We start from the raw sequence: 12,149 nt of genomic DNA on the forward strand, positions 1-12,149 counted from the left end.
ATATCATTGTGTAGTTCGTTTGATCCAATTATTTCTGAATTATGTTAAATATTAGCGTATCCCCATTTTCAAATATTGAAAGAACTGTTTTACAGTATTGTTTGTAACTAGATTACTATTTGATATTGCAGGGAATTACTTTGCAAGTCATTTCTTCATGGGCGGTGAGAAGTTTGATACACCACATCCTGAGGGATACCTGTTCGGTGAGAATATGGATTTGAATTTCTTGGGAAACCGCCCTGTGCAGGTATATTGCATCTTCTATTATAGCCATTAAAGTGATTCAACAAACTAACCGTGTCAAACAAGAACTCAGTAAATGTACAGATCTTTGTGCTCACAGGAGGACATTGTTGTTTAAAAACACTTCTCATATGTTTTGGTCCTGTCCACAGCTGGAGGATTACTGGAAGGAAGTTTTAAGGTAATCTTTAAAGTGGTGCACGTGAAACTGGACCCGGGCCCTCGGGAGGCCATACTCACCAGCCGGAGTTGGAAACGGGTGCGGAGGCAGATGTTAAAGCCTTTGCCTCGTTGATCGCCCGAAGGCGAATCCTGTTAGGGTGGAGATCAACCTGTCCGCCCTGGCGTGACGGGGGGACCTGCTGGAATTCTTACCGCTTGAAAAAGTCAAATTTGAACTGAGGGGAAGGAGGGAGGGGTTCAACAATTTATGGGCGTTATTCATTATGCACTTTCGAGAATTGGATCACATCGAACATTAGGGGGATTGAGGGCTGGGCGGGTTCTGGGGGAGAGGGACTGTATGTGTTAATGGTGACTACGGGTGATTCTTGATTTCTTTTTGTCATTTGTTTATGTTAACATGTGTGCCAATGTCGGGTTTGGTGGGAGGATGGGATTGTTGTTATTGATATGGGGATTGACATTACATTTGTTCCTGATTATTGTTTATTGTTGGGTGTGAATTTGGGAGAAAATGTGAAAAAGGAGAACAAAAAATATTTTTAAAAAAAAAGCACTTCTCTTTCCCTCTTCTCCCACGCCTCTAAGATTAAATTCCATCCTTCTCGTTTCATTCTAAATACAGATAAATGCAGGTTCATAGCCAATAACTGAAGCTTGCAATTATGTAGTGCCTTTATTATAGTAATACATTGCATGGTACTCAGCGACAATTGGAAACAAACATCGAGCAATTGTGGGAGCAGGAATAATTGATGCGAGAGGTTTTGTGGAAATTACCGGACTTGGGCCAAGGAAACTGAAAACTCCATGACTGAAGATGGAACAGATGATGATGATGAAAAGTAGGCCCGAGCACAAGAAAAGTGGAATGTATGGGGACATGGATCTAGAGGGGGATGCAAAGATACGGAAGGAAGAGGCCATGGAAGAACTTGTGAATGGCGAGAATGATTTTCAGATTGATGTGTTGAAGGAGAGCTGATTAACTCAACAGGACAGGGTAATTTGAAGTTACCATCAGGAAAGAGCATCGGTAAGAGTTTTTGGACAAGATGTGATTTGTTCAGGATGGACTTTAAGCCAAGATGAAAGTCTAAGTGATAAAGTCATGGATAAGTCTTAATAATAGTAATATTTATTAGTGTCACAACAGGCAACGCTGCACTGAAGTTACTGTGAAAATCCTCTGGTCGCCCACACTAAGGTGCCTGTTCGGGTACACGGAGGGAGAATTCAGAATGCCCAATTCACCTAACAAGCACGCCTTTTGGGACTTGTGGGAGGAAACCGGAGCACCCGGACGAAACCCAGGCAGACACTGGGGGAACATGCAGACTCCGCACAGACAGTGACCCAAGCCGGGAATCGAACCCGGGTCCTTGGCACTGTGAAGCAACAGTGCTAATCACTGTCTTTTAGTGGCATCAATGAGCGAGGGAGAAATTAAGATAGATTATGCTTGGAGATGGTTTTGGTGATTAGAATGGGATTGAACAAGGTACCATGATTACTTGTTATTGGGCTTAGCCCTAATCAGCTGTCAGGGACATGAATGAAGTTGTGGACAAGGGTTGATTTTGGCACACGTTGAATGGGGTGGTTTTAATTGATTAAGTTTTTGCTATCCAGCATGTCATCAGGATGTTTGTGAAATCATATCTGCATATCTGCAAATGACGCCGCCAAGGGACAGCATTACAACAGAGAAAAGGCAAAACTCAGGAATGATGAACTGGGTGGAATTAAAATCTTTAATGGAAGATGTGCAAGCAGCATAGAAACAGTTAGAAGTTGAAAGAACCTGATCAGCTACCTCAGGAACTTTCATGTTGTGGAAACAGATGTGCGGCAGCAAATGAATAGCGGCAGTGCCTGACAATTTTGTGACTAGGTGAATGAATGTAAATGGTATGAGCAATTCCTAAAGTTATTTTGTAATAATTACTTAGTTTGAACCCTGTAACTTTCAGAATGATTGGGTACTTTGTACAGACATATAGTAACAAAACTGACTCACTTCCTGTACAGAGAGAAGCAGAGGCACTTCAGCTGCTTAGTCTAACATTTGTTTTTGCCTCCTTTGTTCCCAGTTACTTTTTAAACTGTGGGTCCTTTAATTCAAGGCAAAATAGTGTAGCTTGAGAAGGAGAATGTGACTTCCTACGAAATCTGCTTGGAGCCAAACCCGCGTACTAATTCTACTCCGATACATCCATGTGACCTGCTTGTTATGGAAACTAACTCAAATCAAAATTTACTGAAAGGTTAAACACCTTGACACAAAGACAACTGATTTTGCTATGTACATATTCAGACTTTAAGTCAGAGAGATTTTGGGAAGACCCACGGCAGGTGTTGGTATGCCAGACAGATAAAAAGGACAGCGTGGTTGTGAGAATGGAATCCCTGTTCAAAGAACAAAGCTTGTGGAGAATTGAAGACTGAAGGAGTTGCCAGAGTGCCATGCTTCTGGAATTCCATTGAATTATGCTCAGTAGTTTGAGTAAAAAAGACTTTGTTTAGAAGGACACTGGCGATTCACCCTGGTGGGGCAGGGAGAAGAATTTGAGACATAAAACAGCCCAGTGTAATGTATAAACATGGCTTAGGGTTTTTGATTATGTTAACCATTGAACCAGGAATACCTTTTCTGTAGTTTGTGTATTAGCTGCTGAATAACTAATGTTTAGTAAATGTTGATTTTAGCTTGTTTATTGCAATACAAGTTGTAAAACGTGGAATCTTGTCATGTGATCCTTTGGTTTGGTCACTGGGAAATTCATATTTTTTTTTTTGGTCTCGATGGGGATCTTAACAACATTTTGAATACTCTGTCTCTGAGTTTGAGTTTTGCATGTCTGCTGCCAACTAAAGCAGAAAGTGTTGGCAAACTTGTGTAAATGACTGACATGATGAATGAGCCTTCCATTCTTATTTTCAGACAAGTGTAGAATGCCAGTCGTGTCTGAAGGACGTTTTTGTTTTGGTTTTGCTCTGTGATTGAATTTCAGATGTTTATACTCTGAGTCATCATGGAAACACATTAGAAAATTCTTTAAAAGGAGGGATAGTATCAGCAGTTTGTTGTCTGGCAACATTTATTTTGTATACAATATTTTTCAACCTGTTTGTTCATTTTAATGCATTGAAACAGTTGAAGTCCATTGAGGATGGGTTTCTGTTGTTGGAAATAGGAACAACTAGGTTATTAATAGAACTCCAGTGTTTTGGCACCTATCACTACCTTTTGCGAGTCAAGTAAAGTTGGAATAGACAACTTTTAGGTAGACTGAAGTTCTCTTCAACTTTAAAAAACAATCTTTAATCTTTACTGTCACAAGTAGGCTGGCATTAACACTGCAATGAAGTTACTGTGAAAAGCCCCTAATCGCCACATTCCAGCTTCTGTTCGGGTACAGAGAGGGAGAATTCAGAATGTCCAAATGACCTAACAGCACGTCTTTTGGGACTTGTGGGAGGAAACCAGAGAACCCGGAGGAAACCCACGCAGACACTGGGAGAACGTGCAGACTCCGCACAGACAGTGACCCAAGTTCGCAATCGAACATGGGACCCTGGTGCTGTGAAGTAACAGTGCTACCCACTGTGTTACCGTGCTGATTAATGCTAGCGTAGTCTTACCAGTCTTTCTCTGCTACTTCACAAAATGTCCACCCAGAATATGAGTGTTGACCAACCATTCAACTGTAGAAACATCATTGTACATCTATAAACACTTTTTTTTAACCATGAGTCATTGGATAGCAATCAGGAGTAGAATCCCAACAGCGCCGCCCCCCCCCCAAAAAAAACCCCTTTAGCTCAGGTTAAGTCAATTCTAGTAATTTTACTGCTGGTTCAGCTAGCTCAACACACACCAGTGATTTTACTCCGACTAGCTAATTTGTGTAGTTCGGTTCTGAAGTAAGGTCTTTGCCAACTGAGACATTGGAACATCTGGAGTCAGCACTGCTTTGTACATTCTAAGTGGACAGTTTAAATAGCCAGAGGGAGAATCCAAGGTTTAGCTTGTTGAACTCTTCTCTGAGTCAGTCGGTTCTGGGTTAAAGTCCCAGCCCAGTGACCTGGAACACAAAATGTAGGCTGGTACTGCAGTGCTGAGGGAATTCTGAACTTTCTGAGGTGTTCTCTTTCTCACAGGAGATGTTAATCTGAGGCCCCACTTACCTCTTCAGTTGGGCATGTAAGATCCATGGCATTATTTCGGAGGATAGACAGGAATTCTTACCAAAATATATCACTTAATCAACATCATCAAAACAGGTTAACTGTTCATTACATGTCTGTTTGTGGCACCTTGCTGTGTCCAAATTGAATGCTACTTTTGTTTACAGCGGTGACTCCAGTTCTTAAGCATTTCATTGGCTGTAAAGTGAGCATTTCTTTCAGAATTTGTGCAATTTGATTTAACAAAATTATATATGTAACATTTTGGACTTGGTCAAAGTGGTGAAATATAGTGAAATGCTAACAATTTTCAGCTTGTAAACAATTTTCATTTTGAGGTAAATGCATCATTGTCAATTCATTGCACTGGGGATAATTACGTGTATTTTTCATGCTGATGCTCAAACAGAGAGTTCTGTTTCTTGTCCCATTTACAATGGAAAAGCTGCTGAATGGCAGCAAAACAATTAATATGAATGAGTCTGTTGCGCTCTGTGGCACCATATGTGTTCACATTCCACCATTCCTCGTAAGGAATTACACAGTTCTATCGATTTCTTTATATCCCTTCTCTGAGTCTCATATATTTCAAACAAAATCTTTGACTGAATAATATTGTGACACACTTGTAGACTAAAAACAACTGAAGGAACTGGATACTGCAAAGACTGTGTGCCCTGACAACAGCCTAGCACAGAGGTGGGCAAACTACGGCCCGCGGGCCGCATGCGGCCCGACAAAGGTTTTTATGCGGCCTGCCAACGAGGTGCCCGGAATCATAACCGGCATTTTTGAAAAGCCGGCGGGGAAAAGCCGCTGAAGTAAATGCGCTTATTCAATAAGCGCATTTACTTCAGCGGCTTTTCCCCAGTGGCTTTTCAAAAATGCCAGTTATGATTCCGGGCACCTCATTGGCGGGCCGCATAAAAGCGCGCGTAGTGGGGTGGATGAGTGGGGCTGTCTCATTGGTCGGTTTAGTTGGGTGTGCGACCAATAGGAGTCCAGGTTACAAACAATAAGCCTTATTATTGTTTGTAACCTGGACTCCTATTGGTCGCACACCCAACTAAACCGACCAATAAGGCAGCCCCACTCATCCACCCCACAACGCGCGTTTTTATCGTTGACTCGGCTAGGCTGTGCTTCTGTCAGTGTTAAGGATCAGCACAAGCAACTTGACACCTGATTTCAACAAACGGGTAAATGACTGCAGTCAGATGCATCATTCTCATTGACATTGTTCTGTCACTGAGTTACTTTGTTTTTCAAATAAGTGTGCTTTTTTTTCTTTAAAGACCTTTTATTTTGGCTATTTAAAATATTAATTATTTTACTTAATATACTATGCGGCCCTTTAAAATTGTGAATTTCTGAATGTGGCCCTTGCACGGAAAAGTTTGCCCACCCCAGGCCTAGCAGTAAAACCAAGGACTTGTGCTGCAGAACTAATTGCACCGAAGTGTTTCCAGGATCACTACAATGTTTGCAACTACCTGGCACAAAACACAGGACAAAGACAATCCTATTTTAAAATAAATTTAGAGTACCCAATTCATTTTTACCAATTAAGGGGCAATTTAGTTACGCCAATCCACCTAACCTGCAAATTTTTGGGTTGTGGGGGCGAAATCCACGCAAACACTGGGAGAATGAGCAAACTCCACACGGGCAGTGACCTAGGGCCAGGATCGAACCTTGGACCTTGGCGCCGTGAGGCAGCAAAGCTAACCACTGCGCCACCATGCTGCCCCAAAGATAATCCTACCAACTCTCCCATCAACATACTTTTGATCATCAGCAAAGTGATGGAAGGCGTTGTGGACAGTGCTATCAAGTGGACTTGCACTGCAATCACCAGCTTAGTTTTGGTTCCGATAGGGTCACTTGACTCCTGACCTCATTTTAGCCTTGTCCAAGCATGGACAAAAGAGCTGAGCTTGAGGTGAGGTGAGAGTGAGTACCCTTGACGTTAAGGTAGTATTTAACTAATTGTGGCAACAAATCAATGGGTGGAATTGGGCGAAAACGCTCTGCTAGTTGGACTCGTACCAAGCAGAAAGGAAGGCGATTGTGGTTTTTGGATGTAAATCCTCTCAATCGTACAACATTGTTTTAGGAGTTTGATATCATAGATATCATAGAATTTACAGTGCAGAAGGAGGCCATTCGGCCCATCAAGTCTGCACCAGCCCTTGGAAAGAAGACCCTACTTAAGCCCACACTCCATCCTATCCCCATAACCCAGTAACCCCATCTAACCTTTTTGGACACGAAGGGCAATTTATCATGGCTGATCAACTTAACCTGCGCATCTTTGGACTGTGGGAAGAAACTGGAGCACCTGGAGGAAACCCACGCAAACACGGGGAGAACGTGCAGACTCCGCACAGACAGTGCAGCAACTCACCAAGCCTCCTTTGGCAACAGCTCCTAAATCTATGACCTCGGCCATCAGAGAAGGACATGGGCAGCAGATGCAGGGGAACACCACCACCTGCACGTTCCACTTCAAACCCCACAGTATCCTGACTTGGAAGTATAACCTTCACCGTCACTGGATCAAAAACTCCCTTTCTAACACTCTTGCTACACATGGGTGAAGTGGACTATAGCGTTCAAGAAAGTGGCTCACACCTTCTCAAAAACAGTTAGAGCTAGGCAACAAATGCTGACCTTGTAAGTGATGTCCGCATCCCACAAAACACATTCCTAACTGAGTGTTTGAAGGGTTGGTTTTTAATTGGCTGTCCTTGTGCTCTTTGGTGCCTTCTTTTATAGAATTCAATTTAATAGAATCATATCGCACAAAAGGAATCTACTATTGTCTATGCCAGCTCATTCAAAGAGCTATAATTTGTACCACATCCCTACTCCTTCACCTTAGTAATTCAGAATTTTCTGTTACAAAGATTTATCTATCCAATTTTCTTTTGAAAGTTATCGTTGAATCTGTTTCCACTGTCTTTTCAAGCTGTGCATTCCAGATCATAATTTAAAAAAATTAATTTAGCGGACCCAATTTTGTTGTTCCAATGAAGGGGCAATTTAGCATGGCCAATCCACCTACCCTGCACATCTTTGGGTAGTGGGGGGGAGACCTGCGCAGACACCACACTGACAGTGGGGCCAGGATCAAGCCCGGGTCCTGGGTACTGTGAAGCAGCAGTGCTAACCACTGTGCCACCCTGCCACCCTCAGATCGTCATAGTTTTTTAGTAAAAATATTTTTCATTCTCCTTTTGCACATTTTCTCCCAAATTTACACCCAACAATAATCAGTAACGAATGCAATGACAGGATCTGCCTTCGGGCGATCAATGAGGCAAAGGCTACAACATCTGCCTCTGCGCCCGTTTCCAACCCCGGCTGGTCCGACACCCCGAATATGGCCTCCCACAGGCCTGGGTCCAGTTTCACGTGCACCACTTTAAAAACCTCTTTCCAGTAATCCTCCAGCTTTGGACAGGACCAAAACTTATGAATGTGGTTTGCGGGGCCCTCCCTGCAACATTCACACACATCTTCTACCCCCTCAAAGAGCCAGCTCATCCTCGCCCTTGTAAGGTGCGCTCTGTACACCACCTTCAGCTGTGTCAGCCCAAACTCGCACACGATGTGGAGGCGTTCACCCTCTGTGTTAAAGTTAATAGTAATTTTTTTAAGTCTCCGGTCAACGGCGGGCCGCCTACTGCCACCGAGAATCATACGGCGGTGATGGCAGAGAATCACCCCCAATGTCATGAACTATATATCACACAGCAGTTAGTGGTCAAGAAACGGACCCCTCTGGGGCAATAGTCTATGTATGCTTCCTGCTGGCCTGAAAAATCAACCTCTTTTTAAAAATGGTCTTGATTTTTATGTTTGGTGTTAAACTATAGGGTATGGATATTGATGTGACATTTTTTTTAAATCTTAGTTTCCATACGTGACACCAGCTGCTCATGAACCTGTGAAAACTTTACGCAGTTTGGTTAATATTCGAAAAGACTCTCTTCGCTTGGTCAGGTAAAAAAAAATTAATGCAAAATTTCTAAAATATGATTGTTTCATTTCTTCGTAGTCTAGTTTGATTATATCTATGCTGACTATTTTGTGTTGTAAAACAAATAATTACATTGTTTCTGCCAGATTATTGAGCAAATTGTCATAAAATCGTAATCATTGACTTCTTTTCAAATTACATATTCCTCCCCACCCCTCATTTTCCATATACAGATCATTTAACTGCAGCATCCTAGTTTTCAAGTAGGCATCTGCCTGTATAACTGGACAGTACAGTTTAATTATAAGTTGCTTTCCTTGCTAAACTGACCATCTGTTCGTGGAAAATTGCCTATTTGAGCTCATATTTAGTGTACTGTGGAAAGTTATTTTATTAATAACATTTTCTACCCAAACAAGTCAGGAGTAGAGATAAAGGGCAAATATAAGGCATGCAAAAGACCTTCGGAAGCCATATTACAACAACATTGATATTGAAGGCATGGACTTGAAGGGGCTGGTTTAGCTCACTCAGCTAAATCGCTGGCTTTTAAAGCCAAGCAGGCCAGCAGCACGGTTCGATTCCCGTACCAGCCTCCCTGGACAGGCGCCGGAATGTGGCGACTAGGGGCTTTTCACAGTAACTTCATTGAAGCCTACTCGTGACAATAAGCGATTTTCATTTTTCATTTTTTTCATTGTGGAGGGAGGGAATTACTAGTCCAGGAGGAGCGAAAAATGCATTTGACGCCTGAACTGCAAGCTAGGAAAATGGCTAGATTCGTAGAGATTCTTCCCCCCAAATAAGCTGGTGCTTCTGGAGTCCACATGCCAAAATCTATTAGTTATCCTTCAAATTCAAAAGGGGCTGGTTTAGCCCACTGGGCTAAATCGCTGGCTTTTAAAGCAGGCCAGCAGCACGGTTTGATTCCCGTACCAGCCTCCCCAAACAGGCGCCGGAATGTGGCGACTAGGGGCGTTTCACAGTAACTTCATTGAAGCCTACTCGTGACAATAAGCGATTTTCATTTTCATTTCATTTTTCAAATTCCATTATCAGTTAACAATCAGTAATCTTTATTAGAGTCACAAGTAGGCAATTAAGTTACTGTGAAAATCCCCGGGTTGCCACACTACGGCGTTTGTTCGGGTACACTAAGGGAGAATTCAGAATGTCCAATTCACCCAACAAGCATGTCTTTTGGGACTTGTGGGAGGAAACTACAGCACTCTGAGGAAACCCACGCAGACACGGAGAGAACATGCAGACTCTGCGCAGATGGTGACCCAAGCCGGGAATCAAACCCGGGTCTCTGGTTCTGTGAAGCAACAGTGCTAACCACTGTGCTGGCATGCCGCCCATCAGTTTTCTAATTCACCATAATCAGATTTAAGATCTATATTTGCTCTGATTTCCTGCTGATCTACCATTATAGTATCTGGTAGATACATTTTTCAGCTCGCCCTAAGCCAAAGAAAGACCTCTGCTTTCTTTTTGATTATTGGTTTGTTTTCTTCTTCCGTTTATTTTGACTTTATTCTGTTTCTGATTTAAAGTTGGTTGATAATTAAAGCCAAATCACTGTTTCAGTTATTGTAGTGGTTTCCTTTGAATTAAAATTCAGATTGTGTAAGGTAATTGAATCAAGACCTGTAAGAAAGATATGCCAGTAAAATTAGCAAGAATCATAATTGCTGAAAAAAGAGACATGCTAGCGAAGCTTTTTGTCTTGCACTCATCAGGACAGCTTAGAAGATAAACCGTTAACAGGAATACCAATTTATACTGCACGAGAGAAAAGTGCTGATTGGTTGGCAAGTGGACTCTGGTAGAGGAATAGCAGTGCAGAATTCAGCAAAGTATAGTTAGCTGCAAAGTTTTTGTTCAGCTTCAAACCAGGCTGGTCTAGTCGAGCCAAGGCATTGCCCTGGGGAATGACCCATGGAACGGCTTTTGTTTTGTTGGAAAAGGCATAATGCATGGATATGCTCCTTCTGTCTACGTAAATGCATAAATGAGACACACTGAGCCCAAGTGATAATTGCTGAAAAAAAGACATGTTGAAGCTTTTCGTCTTTCTCTTCAGGACACTTGGCAAGAGTACTAATATAAGGGGGAAACCACAAATTATACTGTATAAAAAGAGTGCTGATTGGTTGGCAAGTGGACTTTGATTGGTGGAGGCCTTAACATAGTTTCCCACAGGAACGCCGGGCTGGACAGTCACCTGAAGGCAGCTCATAGTGGACTTTGAAGCCTGTATTTCCATTTTGGAATCCGAAGAGACCATGTCACGCATGTCGATGTCGAAACATCCTTGGGGGTGTCACAACGGCTGGTCCGTTATTGGTTTGGGATGATCGAGGACAGGTCACACATAATGCACCTTATGAAAAAGCGGTCCCTGCAACTGAAGGTGATCCAGATGCCGTTTCATCAGTTGATCGCAAACTTGAACGTGGTAGGAAACCGGCCCTGTCCAACGGAAGACAGTCCCCGAGAGCCAGCGAGTGCTGTCCGTGAAGTTGCGGATGAATACTGCATCGCCAGATGTGAATTGCTGGGGCGGTTGACGCTGAACAGGGTTATGTCCTTGCAGCTCCTGGTTATGGCACACCGTTGCGCTGATATCGGGAAAGAGAAAGCCAAGGCAGGTACGAGGACATCGGCCCGTGAGCATCTCAACCAGGGCAACCCTAGTCACTTCCTGTGACATGATCCGATAGGAGAAGAGGGAACGAGCCAGCCTCGTATCCATTGAACCCAAAGTCTGCTTCCGGAGGTCCGGTTTAAACATCTGCATGGCTCGCTCTGCATAACTATTCGATGCTGGGTGGGACGGAGCAGTATGCACCCGTCGGATCCTGTTGGCCTTCAGGTACGCAGAGAACTCGTCACTTGTGAAAGAAGCACCATAAACCTCCATGAGTGCCATGCGTCAAGAAAGAGATATGCATGACTGCTCAACGGTTAAACAGGTGGTGGTCGCTGTCATTTTGTGGGCATCTAAGCTCTTGGAATGGGCGTCTAATACAAAAAGAACCATTGAGTCCAAGAACGGACCAGCGAAGTTGGCGTGCATTCAAGCCCAAAGGCGACCCGGCCACTTCCATGGGTGAAGCAGCATGGCCGAAGGGAGCTTTTAATTCTCCTGACAGACTGAACACTGCTGAGCCATTTTCTCTGACGGTATCCAAGCCCGACCACCAGACTTCGCACGGCAACATCTTCATTTTATTGTGAAGGTCTTTCAAGACTGGCTCTCGACTCTTTACCGGGATAACAACCCACGTGCCCCAAAGTAGAACACCGTCTTTCACACTCCATTCAGACAACTTTGAGGAGAAGGCCAGTAACTGGCTCGGCAGCTGTTGATGCTGACCACCATGTACCACTAGATGCAGCACCAAGAATGGAGTCCTGTCTGCTTCCAGTCGCGGACACTCAGTGCAGTGACCGGCAGGGAGACCATGGAATTCAATGTGGCAACCTCTTCATCCGATTGGACTGGAGGCCGCAGCATCGGCCAGCAAGGGTTGGCAGC

General features: G+C 43.5%; 1 protein-coding gene across 3 annotated transcripts in view; it reads left to right on the forward strand.

Annotated features, from left to right (window-relative positions):
• LOC119977973 (E3 ubiquitin-protein ligase MGRN1-like) overlaps positions 1-12,149 on the forward strand; it is a 240,884-nt gene that overhangs the window by 31,923 nt on the left and 196,812 nt on the right. For all 3 annotated transcript variants that reach the window (XM_038819223.1, XM_038819221.1, XM_038819222.1), the window contains exons 2-3: positions 132-250; positions 8,540-8,628. In XM_038819223.1, coding sequence (XP_038675151.1) covers positions 132-250; positions 8,540-8,628 — 208 coding nt within the window. The remainder of the gene's footprint in view (positions 1-131; positions 251-8,539; positions 8,629-12,149) is intronic.

Source organism: Scyliorhinus canicula, chromosome 15, assembly GCF_902713615.1.
Source record: "Scyliorhinus canicula chromosome 15, sScyCan1.1, whole genome shotgun sequence".
Classification (NCBI taxonomy): domain Eukaryota; kingdom Metazoa; phylum Chordata; class Chondrichthyes; order Carcharhiniformes; family Scyliorhinidae; genus Scyliorhinus; species Scyliorhinus canicula.